At 40.0% G+C, this 25095-nt stretch overlaps 1 protein-coding gene across 1 annotated transcript in view; it reads left to right on the forward strand.

Annotated features, from left to right (window-relative positions):
• The window catches only part of loaf (lost and found), a gene marked incomplete in the record, with an annotated part of 419589 nt that overhangs the window by 241076 nt on the left and 153418 nt on the right, over positions 1-25095 (forward strand). The window contains 1 exon segment of the mRNA XM_069334146.1: positions 24927-25095. Coding sequence (XP_069190247.1) covers positions 24927-25095 — 169 coding nt within the window.

Genomic DNA, 25095 nt, shown 5'->3' on the forward strand with positions numbered 1-25095 from the left:
TGGTCATACCATTATAAGCATTGTGGTGGTCATGCCAATACAAGCTTGGTGGTGGTCATACCAATACAAGCTTTGTGGTGGTCATACCAATATAAGCTTTGTGGTGGTCATATCAATACAAGCTTTGTGGTGGTCATACCAATACAAGCTTTGTGGTGGTCATACCAATATAAGCTTTGTGGTGGTCATACCATTATAAGCATTGTGGTGGTCATTCCAATACAAGCTTGGTGGTGGTCATACCAATATAAGCTTTGTGGTGGTCATACCAATATAAGCTTTGTGGTGGTCATACCAATATAAGCTTTGTGGTGGTCATACCAATATATGCTCTGTGGTGGTCATACCAATATAAGCTTTGTGGTGGTCATACCATTATAAGCTCTGTGGTGGTCATGCCAATACAAGCTTTGTGGTGGTCATACCAATATAAGCTCTGTGGTGGTCATACCAATACATGCTTGGTGGAGGTCATACCAATACAAGCTTGGTGGAGGTCATACCAATATAAGCTTTGTGGTGGTCATACCATTTTAAGCTCTGTGGTGGTCATGCCAATACAAGCTTTGTGGTGGTCATACCAATACAAGCTTGGTGGAGGTCATACCAATATAAGCTTGGTGGTGGTCATATCAATACAAGCTTTGTGGTGGTCATACCAATATAAGCTTTGTGGTGGTCATACCAATATAAGCTTGGTGGAGGTCATACCAATACAAGCTTGGTGGAGGTCATACCAATATCAGCTTTGTGGTGGTCATACCAATACAAGCTTTGTGGTGGTCATACCAATACAAGCTTTGTGGTGGTCATACCAATATAAGCTTTGTGGTGGTCATATCAATACAAGCTTTGTGGTGGTCATACCAATACAAGCTTTGTGGTGGTCATACCAATATAAGCTTTGTGGTGGTCATACCATTATAAGCATTGTGGTGGTCATGCCAATACAAGCTTGGTGGTGGTCATACCAATACAAGCTTTGTGGTGGTCATACCAATATAAGCTTTGTGGTGGTCATATCAATACAAGCTTTGTGGTGGTCATACCAATACAAGCTTTGTGGTGGTCATACCAATATAAGCTTTGTGGTGGTCATACCATTATAAGCATTGTGGTGGTCATACCAATACAAGCTTGGTGGTGGTCATACCAATATAAACAGATCGAAGGTGATATCTTTCATTGGGTCAGGTAAATTGTTATATATATATATATATATATATATATATATATATATATATATATATATATATATATATATATATATATATATAAATATATATATAAATATATATATATATATATATATATATATATATATATATATATATATATATATATATATATATATATATATATATATATATATATATATATATATATATAATGAAGGTGAAAAACGGGGGGATACATAAGGGATAAACATAGGGGCTGCAGAAGGCTTATTGGCCCATACGAGGCATCTCCTATCTAAACACAAAGATTAATCCAGTGTAATTGGCCTGTTATGTTTGGACATTGTCTTCTGTGTTGGCATCGATGTTGAACATGAATACTTGTTGAACAAGAATACTTGCATAATAGACAAAACCCAAGATTCAAGAAGATTACAAATTCTTGAGGCAATTCACATAAGAATAGAGCGACCTACCATGAACACCCAAATCACGGAACTATTTACTCTACCCACCATGAGAGTAAGGACAAGACAAGAACATATCGATGCCAACACAGAAGACAATGTCCAAACATAACAGGCCAATTACACTGGATTAATCTTTGTGTTTAGATAGGAGATGCCTCGAATGGGCCAATACGCCTTCTGCAGCCCCTATGTTTATCCCTTATGTATCCCCCCATGTTTTTCACCTTCATTGTATTATCACCTGACCTAATGCGGGTATAAAATCAACTAATATATATATATATATATATATATATATATATATATATATATATATATATATATGTGTATATATATATATATATGTATATATATATATATATATATAAATATATATATATATATATATATATATATATATATATATATATATATATATATATATATATATATATATATATATGTCGTACCTAATAGCCAGAACGCACTTCTCAGCCAACTATGCATGGCCCAATTTGCCTAATAAGCCAAGTTTTCATGAATTAATGTTTTTTCGACTACCTAACCTACCTAACCTAACCTAACCAAACTTTTTCTGCTACCTAACCTAACCTAACCGATAGAGATAGGTTAGGTTAGGTTAGGTAGGGTTGGTTAGGTTCGGTCATATATCTACGTTAATTTTAACTCCAATAAAAAAAAATTGACCTCATACATAATGAAATGGGTAGCTTTATCATTTCATAAGAAAAAAATTAGGGAAAATATATTAATTCAGGAAAACTTGGCTTATTAGGCAAATCGGGCCTTGCATAGTAGGCTGAGAAGTGCGTTCTGGCTATTAGGTACGACATATATATATATATATATATATATATATATATATATATATATATATATATATGTCGTACCTAGTAGCCAGAACGCACTTATCAGCCTACAATGCAAGGCCCGATTTGCCTAATAAGCCAAGTTTTCATGAATTAATATGTTTTCTCTGTTTTTTTTCTTACGAAATGATAAAGCTACCCATTTCATTATGTATGAGGTAAATTTTTTTTAATGGAGTTAAAATTAACGTAGATATATGACCGAACCTAACCAACCCTACCTAACCTAACCTAACCTATCTTCATAGGTTAGGTTCGGTTAGGTAGCAGAAAAAGTTAGGTTAGGTTAGGTTAGGTAGGTTAGGTAGTCGAAAAAACATTAATTCATGAAAACTTGGCTTATTAGGCAAATCGGGCCTTGAATAGTAGGCTGATAAGTACGTTCTGGCTATTAGGTACGACATATATATATATATATATATATATATATATATATATATATATATATATATATATATGTCGTACCTAGTAGCCAGAACTCACTTCTCGGCCTACTATGCAAGGCCCGATTTGCCTAATAAGCCTAGTTTTCATGAATTATTGCTTTTTCGACTACCTAACCTACCTAACCTAACCTAACCTAACGTTTTTGGCTACCTAACTTAACCTAACCTATAAAGATAGGTTAGGTTAGGTTAGGTAGGGTTGGTTTGGTTCGGTCATATATCTACGTTAATTTTAACTCCAATAAAAAAAAATTGACCTCATACATAATGAAATGGGCAGCTTTATCATTTCATAAGAAAAAAAATTAGAGAAAATATATTAATTCAGTAAAACTTGGCTTATTAGGCAAATCGGGCCTTGCAAAGTACTCTGAGAAGTGAGTTCTGGCTACTAGGTACGACATATATATATATATATATATATATATATATATATATATATATATATATATATATATATATATATATATATATATATATATATATGTTGTACCTAGTAGCCAGAACACAGTACTTGGCCTACTATGTAAGGCTGGAATTGCCTAATAAGCCAAGTTTTCCTGAATTTATATATTTTTCTAATTTTTTTCTTATGAAATGATAAAGGTAAAGGTATCACTCTTCCTTCTACTTGGTCTTGAAGGAGGCCGGCCTCGGGTGAAAAGGGGCTGTGACGATCCTTGTCTGGAACCCGTAGGTGAGGGGACCGGGACGTCTACCTCCGGAGGGTCGTGCGGCCCAGGCTCTGCTTCAGGAGGTTGGGGTCGTTCTTGCCCTTGATGGGGTGGTTCTTCTCCGGCCCCGACCACGGCGGTCTCCAAAGTTGGAGGTCCCTGTGCCCTTCTTCACCACCTTCGAGGTCAACCCCGGAACTCACAGTTCCTGCGACGGCGCTGGAACCAATCGTATTGGCGTGTGCCTCTCCATTGGAGACTTTCAGCGCCGTGGAGAGGGGGGGACCTGCTGCCTGGGTAACAGCTTTTCCCCCGAATCAACCTACCCAGGCTTTGCGCCCTGGTGAGACCACTCCAGACCGACAACCAGAGCGCCACTCCATAGTCTCTGAGACTGATGGATGCCTACTATATATATATATATATATATATATATATATATATATATATATATATATATATATATATATATATATATATATATATATATATATATATATATGCATTGTGACGCTAAAGCGTTGGTGTTCGGCTGTTTCAAAAGCTGGGGGCAGGGCCTCGTCACATAACAAAAAAAAAAGAGAAGTTGGTCTTTTTGTCTGTGGTAAGGTAATGGGAAGACACACAAAACACAAAGTATAAACAATGAAATTTTAATTACTCTAGAAAACAAGATATGAATAAAGACAATCTTGTAAAATTCAAAACAAGTCAACAAACAAAACAACATGAATAATTACTGGCAATGAAAAGTTACTCTAAGACAAATAAGTGCAAGTTAAAATAAATCAAATAAGTGAGGTGCTGGGAAAACTGGCTTCAAGCTGCCACCTCCCTTTGTACACGACAGCCAGGGCTTAGTCTACTAGCGAGAGATGTCAACTCCAAGGAGCACAGAGATATTCTGAGGAGTCGGCGTGCTGCTGGCCCAGACGTCGACTCATGGTGGTGGCGTGAGTGCAGGTGCGGCGAGACACCAGCCAATCAGCAACAGGCAGGCGGAGAATGAGCAGTTTGCTGGTTGACGGCGTGCGGTAGCCGGTGTGTCGGATTGTGCTTGGTACGCTTTGCTTCCTGGGCAAAACGTTTGGCGGTACTGGTGGACGTATCTTCAATATAATATCTTGTACTTGAAAGACGTAAATATGTAGGGAAGAGCAGGCTCAATCTCTCTTGAAAGAGATTATCGTCACAGTATATATATATATATATATATATATATATATATATATATATATATATATATATATATATATATATATATATATATATATATATGTCGTACCTAGTAGCCAGAACTCACTTTTTGGCCTACTATGCAAGGCAAGATTTGCCTAATAAGCCAATTTTTCCTGAATTAATATATTTTTTCTATTTTTTTTCTTATAAAATGATAAAGCTAACCCATTTCATTATGTATGAGGTCAATTTTTTTTTATTGGAGTTAAAATTAACGTAGATATATGACCGAACCTAACCAACCCTACCTAACCTATCTTTATAGGTTAGGTTTGGTTAGGTAGCCGAAAAAGTTAGGTTAGGTTAGGTAGTCGAAAAACAATTAATTCATGAAAACTTGGCTTATTAGGCAAATCGGGCCTTGCATAGTAGGCTGAGAAGTGCGTTCTGGCTACTAGGTACGACATATATATATATATATATATATATATATATATATATATATATATATATATATATATATATATATATATTGCAAAAAATTGCAAAAATCTCCATCTAATCACCTTCCTTAAAAATAACTACGTGGGCCCAGATATCCAATCAGCAATTGGTTATAATTAAGTAAATACCGCCAGCCAGTCAGCGGTAAATAATCAAAACCACATCAACCAATAAGAAATTATCGCCTAAATTCTTATCCAATCACCAATGATCACCAGGAATTACGACAGCAAATCAGATGCAACAGACACAAAGTTTGACGGCCAATCAGAATACGCCGATATATTTTTAAATCAGCCAATGGCGTCGAGGAGGAAAATAAATATATTATATCAGAATACTTTGGAAACTATACAACGACCAGTACAACGACCAGTATAACTAACTTAACCTAACCAAACCTAACCTAACTTAACTTAACCAAACCTAACCTAACCAAACGTAAGTCTAGCCTAACCTAACCTAACCAAACCTAAGTCTAGCCTAACCTAACCTAACCACACCTAAGTCTAGCCTAACCTAACCTAACCAAACCTAAGTCTAGCTTAACCTAACTTAACCAAACCTAAGTCTAGCCTAACATAACCTAACCAAACCTAAGTCTAGCCTAACATAACCTAACCAAACCTAAGTCTAGCTTAACCTAACCTAACTAAACCTAAGTCTAGCTTAACCTAACCTAACCAAACCTAAGTCTAGCCTAACCTAACCTAACCAAACCTAAGTCTAGCTTAACCTAACCTAACCAAATCTATGCTAGTCTAGCTTAACCTAACTTAACCAAACCTAAGTGAAGCCTAACCTAACCAAACCTAAGTCTAACCTTACCAAACCTAAGTCTATCTTAACCTAACCTAACCAAACCTAAGTCTAGCCTAACCTAACCTAACCAAACCTAAGTCTAACCTAACCTAATCTAACTTAACCAAACCTAAGTCTAGCCTTATCTAACTTTACCAAACCTAAGTCTAGCTTAACCTAACCTAACCAAACCTAAGTCTACCCTAACCTAACCTAACCAAATCTAAATTTAACCTAACCTGACCGAACCTAAGTCTAGCCTAACCTAACCAAACCTAAGTCTAGCCTAACCTAACCAAACCTAAGTCTAGCCTAACCTAACCAAACAAAACCTAAGTCTAGCCTAACCAAACCTAAGTCTAGCCTAACCAAATCTAAGTCTAGCCTAACCTAACTAAACATAATCTTACTTAACCAAAAATAGCCAACTAAACCCAACTTACTCTAACCTAACCAAAGTTAACTGTGCTTAACCTAATCAAGCCTAACCTAGTCTAAGCTAACCTAACCTAATTAAACCAAATCTGATGTAACCTAACCGAACCAAACCAAGCCTAACCAAATCTAACATAGTCTAGCCCAACCTAACATAGTCTAACCAAACCTAACCAACCCAAACTTAAACTAATCTAACCAAAACTAATTCAGCCTAACTTACTCTAACCCAATCTGTGTAAAAGAAAAATTACAGAAAAGAGAAAAAACGTAAGTGACACAATCATCTAGAATCGAAAAGAAGAAATATAAATGAGATATGAAGCAGACTAATTGCTTGGACATAAGACACGCGAACAGCTGTGACATCCCGGGTGGGACAAAAGTGTTTGGGCTCATTTTCTCTCGCCTAATGCATCTGTTCACCTTACCCAGAAGTAAAGTTATCTTGTTAGTTGTAGGGTTGCATCATGTGGGGGGGGGGGGAGGTCGTTAGCCAGTAATTCGACCTGGGGAGGGGGGGAGGGGGGTGAGAGACCTGGATATCAGCCTAATATGTGTTTATATACACTGGCTGTCTGACTAGGATATCAGACAAAGAAGATCTAGGATATTACACATATAAGGAGCTGGGATATGAGACAGACTATCAGCTTGGATAAGAGACATAGGCTCATCCTCCTGTTTAGACAGTACTTTTTGTAACTTTGTGCACCACCGTACATATACTGACGTACTGGACAGTTAGAAAGTAAAATTTTCTATGGTTGAATTTAGACAAACTGGAAAAGGTTTTCTATTTATTTTGATGAAAAACCTAACCCAACCATCTTAGGCCTTATTCAAGCCATTTGAGGCCTAATATAGTACAAATATGTACTATACTAGGCCTAGGAATATTTAAAACAAAATTTTAGCTTTATTTTATTTCCGGATTCTGTAAATTGAATAGTACCGAACTCTACTATGTAATTGTCCATCACGTATATATGTTATACTCAAAAGTCTGTCAGTTGAAATGTAACCAATCACAGGCAAGTAGGCCTCTGACGTCATGCCAGACAGAGGAGCATCAGGCATGCTCCCAGCAGCCTCAGTTATCCTCACAGGCTCAGAGTAGAAGGACCTCGGCTAGGCAGATATATACCTTGCTATCTCAGTCAATAAATATATACAGAAGCGACTACTGTGTCTACCTTCTACCCCGAAAAAGGCAAACGAATACTGGTAGCAGCAGTGGGACCCAGAAATTTTTTTCTGGAAAGAAAAGTTCAAGTACCCAGCATCGCCTCGTGTTCCAGCCGCCACCGCCACCGCCATAAGCCGCCATCCTGCCACCCACGCATCAAATATTGTGCCAGACCGGGGTCCTGCCATCAACCACTACTCCAGGCCAACGTTTCAGAAGTAAGGGTCAATATTTTCCTGTGAGAACGCTCATTCATCAGTGAGGAGGAAGGAAGCTTCCCGCGCCAGCCATTTTTTTGAACCTCGCGCCACCACGTGGGAACCACCTAGTGCACCCACCACCACCACCGCCACCCAAGCTGACAGTATCTAAGCTTTGTGAGTGTTCAAGCTACTGAAATCGTGGTCAATCATCGTCGCAACTATCAACTGAGCATCGTATGTACTGTATTGTTCCTTGAGAATATTTGGTGGACTGCAATTGTTTGACTAGTGTCGCCTCCCCAGGCTCACACGCCTCGCCTCCCTCTAAGCTCACACGCCTCGCCTCCCTCTAAGCTCACACCTCGCCACCAGCCCCTGCTACATCATTTTGTGTGAACTCCTGCCTCCCAATCGTGTTTCTCCACCGACATCGTCGTAGTCAGAATTTATCTTCGCACTTCCAGCATCAACAGTGTGGGGTCCCTGAGTTTCGCGCCATCGCCGCCAGGAGCGCTGCCATCGCACCAGTTTGTAAACAAGCCCTCACATGGTCCTCTTCACACGTCTGGTCACCGTTTTTCGTTTTGGCCACTGTTATATTGCAAATCCTGCAGCCCTGAGTTAAGTAAATATGAGCTAAGATATCGTGTGCTATGATTTAATGAGGTTTAACGTAAATATATCCAAAATATCTTATGAATTAATCTTTCAGTGACTTGCTAAATATTGGAGCCGGTTTAGTACTCCAGAGGCCCACAGTTTCTCTGAGACATTTCAATATTCCCTGCATATGATTCCATTATTCATTAATTGTTACTAGTGTCATTAGTGAATTCAAAGGTGAGAGAAGTAAGAAATAATTGTTTCTAGCAGTTATATACATTCCTGTGTCCAGTTTATGTGCTACATCCATATTTCTTGCATTGCCACTTGTTGTGTTGAATCTTTTTAATGAAATTTTGCAATTGCACTTCCAGTTTTTATATTCTCAATTGCTGTGCTTAGTCTGGTTTAATTAATTTACATACATCTAATTCCAGTCATTTTTTTAATGAAAGATTGCTAAATTTAGTTTACAATTGCTTGTTCTTAATTATTTTCTTGCCTAGCCCAATTTAATAATTTTATTTCTGCCATTTTTACTTTAGCCAAGTTGATATTTTTTTGTGTTTATTTTTGTGTATACTATTTCTGATGCCAGGTGCACTTAATTATAATCTGCGTTCAAATATTACTTCCACTGCTGTGACAATGCCTACCACTGTTGAAACCCCTTCAGAATCAATGGGAACAGTTGCTCGTCCCAATGGCCAGAGATCAGCTCAGGAAATGGCTATTCCTCTTTTTGCCGGTGAATCCCGCTTATTAGAGTCATGGTTTAGTAAGGTTGAAGCGAAAACTGTTGCACGTTTTTCTAAGCCAACTGATGCCGAATACTTAGCAATTGCACGGTCAGCCGTGGACACAACCAAAGGTGATGCACGTTTTGTTGTTGATGAGAAAGCCATTGTTAGCCTCCAGTCTTGGCCTGAATTTAAGGATTTCTTTCGCCGTCGCTTTGTTAATAAAGGAGACCTTGACCCATATAGGTTAGTCAAGAAAATTGCCAATGCCACCATGCAGCCTGGTGAATCGTTTAATGCGTTTACTAGCCGTCTCGATCAGTATCTGTATGCCTTAGTTTCTGCTATGAATAATTCGACTTGGTTAGATAAAGACAATAATCTGTCCCCTGAGGCTATGGCCAAAATGATAGCATTTGGTACTTTAATGCATTTTGCCCCCGAGCATACAAAACCAATCGTTGAGCAACAAAATTTTGGTGTTAAACATGAAATTGGTGAAGTATTTGAGGCTATTAACAATGCCGCAGATAAACTAGCTCCCCGAAGTGCTCAACTGTTGCCACCCTCTGATGCTGTAAATGTAGTCACAAGCTCTCAGCATCCTCCCACAAATTCTCAAAACTCTTGGTCGCAGAAGCGTACCCATGCTCGTAGCCCCCAGTCAAATTCGCCGCCTCATAAAATGCCGAAACGCCATAGTCCACAACCATCCACTCCCTCATGTTGGCATTGTGGTAAGAGTAACCACCTTGCAAGGGACTGTTGGTCCGCCCCTAGATCATCACCTCCTAGACAATTCTCTCGGCCCCCTCATCAATCTAATCATTCTAGGCTTCCATATTGCACGTACCATAAACAAGTTGGTCACCACACTGCGGATTGTAGAGCTAGGCAAAGGACATCTCCACCTCGTAACTCCCATGGTCAGTCTTGGCGAGGCTCACAGCGTCCAAGACATTATCAGAACTCTCGTAATTACAACTCCCAGCCCAGCTATAATGCAACTTCAAATTATAATGCTCAGTCACAGAATGCTGGAGCTCAGAATGTTCACTCCATGTCGTCGGGAAACCCCCAAGGCCATCCGCTAACCAATTCAAGCTAGCCAATCCTAGTGCCCTCCCTGTGTATTCAGTAGCTACCCAAAATAGATTTGGACACTTGACAGAGGAGGACACTGACTCTAGACCAGTTGTAGATGTTGACGGATCCACAGTAAATTTGACACAAACAAGACACAGATATCCCAGACAACATAAGTCAAAAATAGTAACTTGTCCAGTCTCAAGTGATGGTCCCCTTGTCTCAGCCATTGTACATGGTAGAGTTTTAAAAGTTTTTCTTGACTCAGGTGCAAAAATTAATATTGTCAAGCCCTCAGCTCTTAGAGACATTGAAAGTATGCACCCTACTATTTTAAAACAGTCACACATACCTTTTCTAAGTGGTATTTCAGGAAATAAAGTAAAAGTTCAGGGTGAAATTGACCTCCCACTCAAGTTCAATGATGTCACATTGTCTATAACATGTTTAGTTGTTGACATTATTCATTTTCCTGGAGACATTCTCTTAGGTCTGTACACCATGATTGATGAAAATATTGCATTGTTTCCCCATCGTTGGAACATAAGTATCAAAGACCATGTCATACCCTTGTGTAGCATGTATCGACAGGGCCATGAGTTCAACCTTCAATCAGATTACGTTAATTTTGTTGACACCCGCCTTGCAAGCGTAGGTTTGTCAGATCATTGTCGTGGTAGCATACCCGAGAAAACAGGCACTCGATTGAAGCATAGTAGTTGTGCAGTTGTTAAGGAGAATGAGTATCGGGACTTTCTGGAAGGGGACGCCCTAACGGATTCTCGTTGTCTCGCTCGCCTGGCAGCTTCCATCTCTGAAGTCAGTGGTTCCACGGCTACTGACACTGTGTTACACCCTCATTCTCTCACCAGAATAAGAGTTAAGGTTCAGGGAGTGCCTGAGTTGTCGGATGTGATTGCGGAAAGTGAAACATGTAAAGTGAATGGTACATTTGTTGAACCCTCCTGGCACACAGTGCAGGATGGTACTGTCACACTTTTTATCGCAAACACAAGTAATGCCGATATCCATCTCCAGTCTGGTACCCATGTTGTAGATTTTGCCCATTACTCGTTACCGGTGCGAGTTGTGGATGATGTCTCCATGGATCATACTGTTTGTACACTCACACCAGGAGAACAGGGATCTCAGCCAGAGGTGCAAGCGCAACACCTCAGTCCTACTGATTTTCCTGACTCTGTGGCTCAGCTTTTGAAAATTTTGAACAAGAATAGAGCTGTTGTTGCTCTACCAGGAGGAAAATTAGGTCTCACTCCTCTCATTACACATAAAATTCCCCTTGAACAAGGAACTACGCCTATTTATGTACCAGCTTACCGTCTTCCCCATTCTCAGAGAGCAGAAGCAGATAGACTTGTAGAAGAAATGTTACAGAGTGATGTAATTGAATCGAGTAATTCGCCATGGAACGCTCCATTGATTCTTGTACCAATGCGAGATGGGACTTGGAGACCTGTAATCGATTATCGCAAGCTTAACAGAGTAACAATACCTGATCGTTTCCCACTTCCAGTTCTCAATGATTTGTTGCAAAGTATTGGTCGAAACAAAGTATTCTCAACGTTAGATTTGTTGCAGGGATTCTGGCAAATCCCCCTTGATGAGGAAAGTAAACAATTGACAGCCTTTAGTACTCCCAATGGTCATTTTCATTTCAAAAGAATGCCGTTTGGTTTGCGTAGTAGTCCAATAACCTTTTCACGGCTCATGACAAATCTATTTTGTAGATTGATAGGAAGTACGCTTCTAGTTTACCTTGATGATCTCATAATCATGTCGCAAGATGTTGAGACTCATTTCCAGAACCTTGAAAAAGTACTTGCAAAGCTCGCTGAAGCTAATTTAAAAATAAAGCTTGCAAAATGTTCATTTTTAAAGCAAAAGATTAATTTCCTAGGTCATACAGTTACACCTTCAGGTATTACATTGAATGAATCAAAAATTATTGCTGCCCGTGATTTTCCAACACCTCGTACCGCAGAAGCCGTAAGACAGTTCACAGGTCTTGTAGGATTTTATCGTTCATTTATTGCTGGATTCTCTATTATAGCCGCTCCACTTTACAAGTTGCAAAGAAAAGATGAACCCTTTGTTTGGGGAGAGGCCCAGGATCAGTCATTCAAAAAACTCAAAGCAGCCTTGATTTCGTCACCTGTCATTAGGTACCCAGATTTTGCTAAACCTTTTACGTTGGTTACAGATGCTAGTGACATAGGTCTAGGTGCTGCATTACTTCAAACAGAAGGTCACAGAGATCACGCAATAGCTTATGCTAGCCGCACATTATCCAAAGAAGAGAAAAATTATAGTGCAACAGAACGAGAAGCCTTGGCAGTTGTTTGGGCACTTAAACATTTCAAGGATACAATTTATAATTACCCAGTTCATGTTCTTACAGATCACCAACCATTAATTCCCTTGTTCAAAAATAAGAATCCAGTTGGAAAGTTTGCTAGATATTTGCTCACAATTCAAGAATTCAATCCCACATTTGGATATATTCCAGGAAAGCAAAATGTTGTAGCCGATGCGTTTTCTCGACACGTAGCTGCGATTCAGTTAAATTACCCAGCATTATATGCTACAGTAGTAGAAACGGAACAAAGACAAGACCCCATATGGGCACCCGTCATTAAATTTTTGACTAAGCAAGACACTCGCCCGATTCATAAACCGCCAGTACCATTGAAAGAACTAGTTATGTTGGACAATTTACTGTGTAGAGTAGTAAAGCTAGGGACAGCCCCGAGGAAATGTTGTCAGTTAGTTGTTCCAGCTGTCTTGGTACCAACTGTGTTAAAAAATATCCATGATGCTCCTGCAAGTGCACATCCAGGAAAGGATTGTACACTCCAACAAGGTCGATTGAAATATTTTTGGCCAAAAATGGCTAAGGAGATTGCTCATTATGTTGACAGATGTTTAACTTGTTTACAGCACAAGGGACATGTTTCAGGACCTAATCCAATTCAGGTGTACCCAGCAACTAAAGCTCCTTGGGAACGAATATCGATGGATTTATTGACAAATTTTGCGGAAACAGAGAAAGGGAACAAACATTTGCTTGTAATGGTCGATAATTTTTCACGGTTTTGCGAACTAGTTCCTATCCCGAACAAAACAGCAGAAACCATAGCCAGCGCATTCCATGACCAAATATTTTGTAGATATAGTATGCCTAAAGTAATCCTTTCAGATAATGGTCCAGAATTCAGTAATAGTATTCTAACTAGCTTGTGTGATTTATATAACATCAAAAAATGTAGCATCATGCCTTATCATCCGGCAAGTAATGGACTAGCTGAACGTACTAACAGGAAAGTGTTAGATGCCTTGAGAGTCACGTTGAATTTTAATAACAACAATTGGGATGATTTTATACCCTTAATTCAGTGTGCTATAAATTCTTCAATTAATGTTTCTACTGGTGACACACCTCACGCTATTCTTTATGGTACAGATAAGATCCTCCCTAATGAATTGATTAACGTACCTCCTACTCCCTTATATAACGTAGATAATTTTGTTCAAGTGAAGCGTAGACAAATGCAACTAGTATTCAAGAAAATACGAGAACAACTGTCCAAAGCAACAGCCGAGTTCACTCTAGCAAGGAATGCACGAGCTAAACCCAGTAAAATAACTATTGGATCTGTAGTAATGATACTTAACCAACACAGGTCTGGTCCTATGTACAAGTTAACTAAGAAATTTTTGGGTCCATATAAGGTAATCGAGCTTATTAAAGGTAACAAATACAGACTTAAGAACTTGTTAACAGGAGAGTATATAAATGAACATTTAGACCACATGAAGTTAGCTAAAATGACTGTTGACGAGACTGATGAGGAAGATGACAATGAACTTACCCAGACAGATACTCCTACTCGGACACCACCTTCTGTGGTTGACAGACCACTTGATGTTCAGCAACCCCATACTAGCAATTATAATCTTAGATCTAGACCTCTCGTTTCAACCGTGCACTCACCACACGTCCATTGGCTAGATTTTAACGAGGATATCTCTCAAGATGATAGTTTGTCACATGAAGTTTCATCTGTTCCAGACCTTCAGTCAGAGCCAGAGTTGTATAGTGCTCTGGATGAGCTAGGTGTAGATATCCGCAGAATTTATAATTGATTGCACTCTGCAGTTATTCTGTTTGTTTTGAAAAAAAAAAAAAAAAATCATTTGCAGTATTTCTACCACATGTGTCTTATTATTACCATTATATATAATGTATAGTTTTTCTCAACTTTATTTGGTTATAAATTAGATGCCATTGTTAAGTCTACTACCATTTGTATTTTTACAGTGCTTGTCATAGGAGTTATTATTGTTCTAGCAACCACATTGAGGCCAGTGAATCCTGACTGCTATCACGCAGATGTTAGTCTTCTTGATCCAGGTCTTGTATATGCTTGTAAATATATTGCACATTATATATATTGTACATTGGTCTTGTAAATATATTGTATTATTTCAGAAAAAAAAGAGAAAAAAAAAAAAAAAAAAAAAAATCATTATCTATCTTGAAATTCAATTGTGGTTGTTAGGTCAGAACTTTGTTCCATTAATGTAATAATTGTTTAATTTTGTATGGTTTTCAAGCACATGCCATTGACACATGTTAATAATTTTGTTTAGGCAATACCTTGAGTTGTATTGTTCATATCTGATCAGTAGACATACACATGTTCTTAATACTCTGGTTTATTCAAAGCATTGTTACCATGATTTTCACCTATTATGATGAATTTTTTTTTGGTGCATATATGCCGAGTTGTTTGTATTACGCACACCTGATCTTCTTTCAATGTTTTATTATGTAAATTTCACATGTAAGCCATTATTGTATGCCACCGAGGTCCTTTCAGTATCATTGTAACTATATAGCTAGCCAGAGCTTGTCGACAAGGGACGTCGACTTGGTAGCGTGTCCGAGCGGTGTTATACTCAAAATTCTGTCAGTTGAAATGTAACCAATCACAGGCAAGTAGGCCTCTGACGTCATGCCAGACAGAGGAGCATCAGGCATGCTCCCAGCAGCCTCAGTTATCCTCACAGGCTCAGAGTAGAAGGACCTCGGCTAGGCAGATATATACCTTGCTATCTCAGTCAATAAATATATACAGAAGCGACTACTGTGTCTACCTTCTACCCCGAAAAAGGCAAACGAATATATATATATATATATATATATATATATATATATATATATATATATATATATATATATATATATATATATATATATATATGTCGTACCTAGTAGCCAGAATGCACTTCTCAGCCTACTATGCAAGGCCCGATTTGCCTAATAAGCCAAGTTTTCCTGAATTAATATATTTTCTCAATTTTTTTTCTTATGAAATGATAAAGCTACCCATTTCATTATGTATGAGGTCAATTTTTTTTTATTGGAGTTAAAATTTACGTAAATATATGACCGAACCTAACCAACCCTACCTAACCTAACCTAACCTATCTTTATAGGTTAGGTTAGGTTAGGTAGCTGAAAAAGTTAGGTTAGGTTAGGTTAGGTAGGTTAGGTAGTCGAAAAACAATTAAATCATGAAAACTTGGCTTATTAGGCAAATCGGGCCTTGCATAGTAGGCCGAGAATTGCGTTCTGGCTACTAGGTACGACATATATATATATATATATATATATATATATATATATATATATATATATATATATATATATATATATATATATATATATATATACGGTGGTGCACACAGTTAGTAAAGGTGACATCTAGACAGCAGGATGAGTTGTGTACTTGTGTAACAGCTTGGATGTGAAGGTACCAGCTATGTGGACGAGCATTTCTCTCTCACTCTCTCTCTCTCTTCCACCACTCCCCTTCCCTCCCCTACCACTCCTCCCTCCCTTCCCCGCCACCACGCCCCTTCTCTCCTCTCCCACTCCCTCCCCTCTCCCCTTTCACCACTTCCTCCCTCCTTTTACCTCCTCAGTATAATCTATAATCCCTGGGCGACAATGCCTCTCCGACTTTGATACCAGGAATCTCTCTCTCTCTCTCTCTCTCTCTCTCTCTCTCTCTCTCGTTCTGGGATTCGAGCTTTCAGACTCCTCTACAGAGCATAATTCATTTAATCAAACTTCTTATTTGCCACCTGTGCCCCAGCGACGCCATTATTCTCCTATGACTAGCTGCTTTTCTCATGACGTGGCAGCCTGTGATTAGCTATCCTGGCTATGTATTTTTTTTCTTGTGACGTGGCAGTTTGTGATTAGTTATCCTGGCTATGTTTTGATTTTTCTCGTGACGTGGCAGCCTGTGATTGGTTATCCTGGATATGTTTTGATTTTTCTCGTGACGTGGCAGCCTGTGATTGGTTATCCTGGCAATGTTTTGGTTTTTCTCATGACGTGGCAGCCTGTGATTGGTTATCCTGGCAATGTTTTGGGTTTTCTCATGACGTGGTAGCCTGGAAAATGTCCCAAAATTGCCACGTAAAATGCTACAGCCGTTTAACGGTCGTTTCGTTATACGTCCGTGTTTCTCATGACTTTGTTAGCTGTGATTCGTTATTATGATTCGATGATTCGTTATTATGATTCGATGATTCGTTATTATGCTTTCCCAACGTTGACCCGTTGCGAAAGGCTCGGGATTAGTCATGGTGTTTTATGAAATCATAAATGGCCGCAAACAAGCATAACCTGAGGACGAATTGCAACCCGTCCTCTTTAACGCTGGCCAAACGTTCATTAATCCAGCCACCAAACTTCGTTTGTGAATAAAATTAAATCTCTTTACAATAACTCACAGATGATGACGTTCGAACTTTTCTTGAATATTGCCTTGCTGACTACCTCTGTTCGAATTTCAACTTTACAAACGTATCACCCCATATACTACAAATGTATCACCCCATATACTACAAATGTATCACCCCATATACTACAAATGTATCACCCCCATATACTACAAATGTATCACCCCATATACTACAAATGTATCACCCCATATACTACAAATGTATCACCCCCATATACCCACGTACTACAAAATCATACAATCGCCAACAGAACCTAAAACCCTAACTTAACCCTGCGCTTAACTATTCATAGAACTATAATATATAATAATATTAACTTATGAGGAAAAAAATGTTTAACACTAAACGTTAAAATTGATGAATGCGTCTTGTGAGGGTTGGATGAGGGACTGGCCATCGCCTTAACGAGCCTAGCCTAAGGCGGGCTGCATAAAAAATGTGGGCTGGGTTAGATTAACGAGCCTTTAGCCAGTGTTTATGAGGACAGCCTGTTGTCCTCATATTCCAGCTCCTTGTCCTCATATACAAGCACCTTGTCCTCATATCCAAGCTCCATGTTCTCATATCACAGCTCCATGTCCTCACATCCCAGCTCCTTGTCCTCATATCCCAGATCATTGTCCTCATATACCAACTTCTTATCCTCACATCCCAGCTCCTTGTCCTCATATCTCAGCTCCATGTCCTAATATCCCAGCTCTTTGTCCTCATATCCCAGCTCTTTGTCCTCATACCCCAGCTCCTTGTTCTTACATTCCAGCTTCTTGTCCTCACATCCCAGCTCCTTGTCCTTATATCCCAGCTACATGTCCTCACATCCCAGCTCCTTGTCCTCACATCCCAGCTCCTTGTCCTCATATCCCAGCTCTTTGTCCTCATATCCCAGCTCCTTGTCCTTACATTTCAGCTTCTTGTCCTCACATCTCAGCTCCTTGTCCTTATATCCCAGCTCCATGTCCTCACATCCCAGCTCCTTGTCTTCACATCCCAGCTCCTTGTCCTCACATCTCAGCTCCTTGTCCTCACATCCCAGCTCCATGTCCTCACATCCCAGCTCCATGTCCTCACATCCCAACTCCTTGTCCTCATATCCCAGCTCCTTGTCCTCACATCCCAGCTCCATGTCCTCACATCCCAGCTCCATGTCCTCACATCCCAACTCCTTGTCCTCATATCCCAGCTCCTTGTCCTCACATCCCAGCTCCTTGTCCTCATAGCTCAGCTCCATGTTCTCACATCCCAGCTCCTTGTACTCATATCCCAGCTCCATGTCCTCACATCCCAGCTCCTTGTCCTCATAGCTCAGCTCCATGTTCTCACATCCCAGCTCCTTGTACTCATATCCCAGCTCCATGTCCTCACATCCCAGCTCCTTGTCCTCATAGCTCAGCTCCATGTTCTCATATCCCAGCTCCTTGTACTCATATCCCAGCTCCATGTCCTCACATCCCAACTCCTTGTCCTCATATCGCATTCATGAGCTATAGTCCTACGGGCTTGACGTGTTATATATATATATATATATATATATATATATATATATATATATATATATATATATATATATATATATATATATATATATATTAAATATGACCGAAAAAGTAAGATTAATAATTCTAACACGAATTTTCTCAATCTTTCGTACATTTCTTTTCACTGTTGGAGGTAATTCAAAAATCAATTCTCCAAAATTAATATTTATTTCTACTCTCTTCCACCCAGTCGATATTTCAAAATTGTGACGAGGTGATCTGGGTGTGATGAGCCGTATAGCAAAATTGCGATGAGGTGATCCACTCTTCTGAAATACGACCAGTGGAAGATGGTGACTGTTAACGCCGTAGGGAGTTAGAAATCTACCGTCGACATCAGGATAATAATAATATTGAGCCACCTGAGAAGGCAGAAAAAGTTCTACAGACGTTTGCGGTTCCTGTATATATATACCGTGTCAATGTAGTTGGCTGAGGGTCTCAAGAACAGTGTTTTGCTGTTTCATAGTAGATACAGTCAGGAGACGTAAATGGTTCAGAAGAGAACCATTATGACTGACGAGTAACGCTACTCTCATTGTTAGCGTCTCAGTGTATATATAACTGTACATATAATGTACAGTGTCCAGTAATTTATATATATAACTCTACATATAAGGTACCCACGTGTTTGGGTAATATAAAGTATCCATGATAAAATGTTACCTATATTTTTGTCCTTAGTCAGGGCTCAGTGATATACATGTGTCGATTCTGACAACAGGTCAGGCTGAGGGCGACACCTGACTAAGTCGGAGGTGACTGCATTCGGATAATATCAGATTTATATATAAATTATAGTTATCAAAGTAACTATACACTAGAAAAGACTAAATTAAATGTGTTGGGTTAAGTAATCGACAGTTTGATCCCAACACTCTTCAGAGATTGCATGGCATTTCACCTTTCTTTTTATATCTTCAACAAAACCGTTTGAGAAGCCATTGTTGACTAGTACCTGCCTTACCCTTCAGAGTTCTTCATCGACTTGCTTCCATCCTGAGCTGTGGCTGAGAGCACGGTCGACGTGAGCGTTGACAACACTCCTCTTGTACCTGTCTGGGCAGTCACTATTGGCATTGAGGCACATTCCTATGTTTGTGAAACAAACATCCTCCCAACAGCCTTCTCCACTTCTCTCCTCCCTACACACCTCTCCGCTGCTGCCCTCCTCTCCGCTGCTGCCTTCCTCCCTACACACCTCTCCGCTGCTGCCCTCCTCCCGCTGCTGCCCTCCTCCCTACACACCTCTCCGCTGCTGCCCTCCTCCCTACACACCTCCCCGCTGCTGCTCTCCTCCCTACACACCTCTCCACTGCTGCCCTCCTCCCTACACACCTCTCCGCTGCTGCCCTCCTCTCCGCTGCTGCCCTCCTCCCTACACACCTCCCCGCTGCTGCTCTCCTCCCTACACACCTCTCCGCTGCTGCTCTCCTCCCTACACACCTCTCCGCTGCTGCCCTCCTCCCTACACACCTCTCCGCTGCTGCCCTCCTCCCTACACACCTCTCCGCTGCTGCCCTCCTCCCTACACACCTCTCTGCTGCTGCCCTCCTCCCTACACACCTCTCCACTGCTGCCCTCCTCCCTACACACCTCTCCGCTGCTGCCCTCCTCCCTACACACCTCTCTGCTGCTGCCCTCCTCCCTACACACCTCTCTGCTGCTGCCCTCCTCCCTACACACCTCTCTGCTGCTGCCCTCCTCCCTACACACCTCTCTGCTACTGCCCTCCTCCCTACACACCTCTCTGCTGCTGCCCTCCTCCCTACACACCTCTCTGCTGCTGCCCTCCTCCCTACACACCTCTCCGCTGCTGCCCTCCTCCCTACACACCTCTCTGCTACTGCCCTCCTCCCTACACACCTCTCCGCTGCTGCCCTCCTCCCTACACACCTCCCCGCTGCTGCCCTCCTCCCTACACACCTCTCCACTGCTCCTTCAGTAACGTATTTACTGGTATTTCCTCCTAGCATGGGCACCTGTTCTCATCACCTGTTCTCATCACCCGGGTCTCACCTTGTTTACTGGGCTTTATTGCAACTCTGTTTACATGAATTTGAGGCCAGTCTATTATTGTGTGGGTGTTTGTTATGGGTGATTTGTCTGTATGTGGGGATTCTTGTTTGTTGTTTGTTGTTTCCCACTGGGGCAAGTTCTTGTTGCGTTCTGTCTTTCTGTTTACGCTCTTACTCCTGTCTTCGTGTCTTCTTTATTCCCTTTTCTCTTCCCCTCTGTAATATTTTTCCCCTCTTCCCTCGTGTCCCCTAATCATCAGGGAAAGTATTTCCCGCGCCAGAGTAGATATTGTCTCTAACCCTCAACGTGTAGCAGAATATGTACACCATTTTCTCTCTCTCTTCTCTCTTTCCCCTCTTCTCTCTCTCTCTCTCTCATATATATATATATATATATATATATATATATATATATATATATATATATTGGTTTATACTGGCAGCAGGTTTTCTTTCAATCATGTCTCACTGAATATGACCGCATATTCTGTATTTACAATCTTCTGATTTAGGGCTTCTATCCCTCTAACTGTTTTCTTAGCATCAGGGCTTAGCTGAAATAGGAGTTCTCCAAAACTTAATTTAACCTGAAACAACAACATAAAACTCGTGTAGAAACAAAGACACTTCGTAAGTTAACAGCCCTAAACGGTGGACAGTTAAAGATCCCTCGTCCTAAAGATGGCTACATTAACCTGACTTCTTATGATCTTACCCAGGACCAATGAGACCTCTTAAATCTTGGTCTAAATTGTCAATTCATATCTAAACCAAAGATGCATCAAAAACGCCTGGAAATCGAAATGCTTCTGGACGATATCCATAAGCTAGAAGACAACAAAAAAGTCATCACCACTGACACACTTCAGGCTGAACTACTAGCAGAAGCGGGGAAAAAACGAGGAACATATTCATCTACAATCTTAACCCCACGACTCAAAGAAGCAGCAAAACAACTAAAAAATCTGAAAGACGTAACAATAAGAAAAGCCGACAAGACAGCAGCATATGTATTGATTCCTACCCAAGAATACATGAACAAAATTAGCGAGATCCTCAGTGATGACACCAAATTTCAACGAATCACGAGGAACCCTTTGGAAGACCTTAAGCGGAAAGTAAACAAAACAATTACAGCAATCAACGCAAAGAAAGGTAGTGTGCATTTCAATAAACTTCAAGGCGACTATGGCTTAGGATATGCCTATGGCAATGTTAAGACGCACAAACCAGGTAACCCACTACGCCCTATAATCAGCCAAATACCAACTCCAACCTATCACTTGGCAAAAAGACTCAATGAACTCCTAACTCCATACACTCCAAGTAAGTATAGTCTACAATCATCAGCAGATTTCCTAGAATTAATCAAATCTACTCAGCCCGATGGAATCATTGCTTCCCTGGACGTCGAATCCCTATTTACCAACGTCCCAGTCGACACAACCATAGGAATGATACTGGACAGAGTATACAGTGACGAGAGCACCCCCATATTAGACATACCTGAGCCACACTTGAAGAGTCTTCTCGAAGCATGTACAAAGGAAGCCCCTTTCATCAGTCCACAAGGAGACATGTATTTACAAATAGACGGAGTAGCAATGGGCTCCCCCTTAGGAGTCTTATTTGCTAATTTTTATATGGGAACCATCGAAGACAGATTCTTCAGTAGCAGACAAAAACCAACTGTATATTGCCGTTATGTAGATGACATATTCGTAATAGTAAAAGACTCAGATGAATTGATCTAAAAAGCCATCTAGAGAGAGAGAGTCAGTACTCCGATTTACACATGAAAATAGTGAAAATAACAGTCTGCCATTCTTAGATGTACTAATAGCAAAAACAGGAACTTCTTTAAGCACCAACATATATACTAAGCCCACCAACATAGGATTATGCCTGAACGGTAGAAGTGAGTGCCCCCAAAGATACAAAGCCAGTGTTCTCAATGCTTATATTCGTCGAGCGCTTACCCACTGCTCTGAATGGAGCAACATGAGTAGAGAGTTTGAAAGAGTAACTCAGGTATTGGTGAACAACGGATATAGCAACGCGGAAATAAACGCTGCTATAATAAGACACTTGGACCGTTGGTATAATCCTGAACCTAGAACAGAAACCACAATGCCTCCAATAAAATTATATTACAAATCAACCATGCACAGTTAACATATAAAAGAGGAAAGAATAATGAAAGAAATAATCCGTAAAGGAGTAAAAAGCATTACTCCTAACCAAAACATAAACCTGATAATATTCTACAAAACCAAGAAGACTTCCGAACTCCTTATCAAAAACAGCCCGAAGCCGACGGAGAACCCTCTACAGCAGTCAAGCGTTGTATACATGTACACTTGCCCCCACGAAGGATATAACCTTCAATCTAAGTACATAGGTATGACGTCGACCAAGCTGACGAGGCATTTGACATGCCATCTTCAATCCGGTGCCCCTAGGAATCACATGAGAGAAGCCCATGACATCACCCTAACAAGAGAAATATTGAACAAAAATACCTGTATAATAGACAAAACCCAAGATGCAAGAAGATTACAAATTCCTGAAGCAATTCACATAAGAATAGAACAACCTACCATGAACACCCAAATCACGGAACTATTTACTCTACCCACCATGAGAGTAAGGACAAGACCAGAATGTAACGATGCCAACACAGAAGACACCGTTCAACATAACAGGCCAATTACACTTGATTAATCTTTGTATGTAGATAGCAGCTGCCTCGTATGGGCCAATAGGCCTTCCGCAGTTACCTCTATTCTTATGTTCTTATGTTTCACCCCCCATTTATCCCTTATGTATCTCCCATGTTTTCACCTTTATTGTCTTATCACCTTACCCAGTGCGGGTATAAAATCAACCAAACCTGAAAATTCTTTTCACTTGAGGATGAACCATGGAGGTTCGAAACGTTGTGCAAATTGTATAAATAAATGTAATACATTCTATAGTAATTCACTTCTTTCCTTCACCTTGAAATTTCGAAAATGAGTTTTGGAGAACTCCTATTTCAGCTAAGCCCTGATGCTAAGAAAATAGTTAGAGGAATAGAAGCCCTAAATCAGAAGATAGTAAATACAGAATATGCGGTCATATTCAATAATATATATATATATATATGCGAACAAGCCTGAATGGTCCCCAGGACAATATGCAACTGAACACCCCACAGTTATATATATATATATATATATATATATATATATATATATATATATATATATATATATATATATATATATATATATATATATATATATATATAAATATATATATATATAATATTAGTGTATTTTGGTAGCAGTCTTTCTTGTAAACATATGTTGTTGAATATGACCGAAAGAGTAAGATTAATGATTCTAACACGAATCTTCTCAATATTTCTTACGGTTTTCTTCACTGTCGAGGGTATTGGAAAAATTAACTCTCCAAAGTTGATTTTCACATTTTTATTTATGGTACTCCGTTTCATGCTTATATTTGTTTTTGGGTGAGATGATATGACAAAAGTTTTTGGGTGAGGTGATAGAACACAAACCAATGGGTAATAATGGGTAAAGATAATTTTACATAGTCAGAACTCGAATTACTGCGAATTTTCTCTTGTTGCTTCCGTGTTGGTTCGGGGTCTTGAAATGGGTAGAATGTTGTTATGCGTTAATTGGCTGTTGATTGCTGGTGTTGACATTTTGATGTGTAGTGCCTCGCTGATGTCGAGTCTCCTGCTGTCGCTGTATCTATCGACAATTTCCGTGTTGCTTGTTAAGATTTCTCTGGTGATGGTCTGGTTGTGTGAGGAAATTTCACACAATAATTTCACACGTCTTTATAAGGAAAGATTACAGAAGCTGCTAACCGCTGTCCAGCTAGACTTCTCGTCTCTCTCTCCTGACTGCTACTAAAGCTCAGAGCACTTAGAGTGTTCCACTATTCCTTGGAGACACTTCAAGTCTACAAGTACCCAGGTGAATGGGATATGTTTATATATTCTCACTTGTTCACTCTCTTTACTCCTCCTTCACACACTTCCTACACTTTCACTCCCCATCCCACTAACAGCATCTCCATCTCCCCAGACACACATCATCTTCATCTCCCGTCTGACAGCATCTCTCCGTCCCCTCCCCAGATGCGGTGTCGGAGCTGTGCCACGACTCCTTCATGAAGCAACACAACCGGATGATCGAGGGAGCTGTTGTTGTGTCCAAGGGCGAGAGGAATCTCAAGTGTGTTGTCACCTTCCAGACGGACTCCATCCTCCAGAGATTCATGCTGAGGTTCGAGCGGCTGCAATTGGA

Source organism: Procambarus clarkii, chromosome 31, assembly GCF_040958095.1.
Source record: "Procambarus clarkii isolate CNS0578487 chromosome 31, FALCON_Pclarkii_2.0, whole genome shotgun sequence".
Taxonomy (NCBI): domain Eukaryota; kingdom Metazoa; phylum Arthropoda; class Malacostraca; order Decapoda; family Cambaridae; genus Procambarus; species Procambarus clarkii.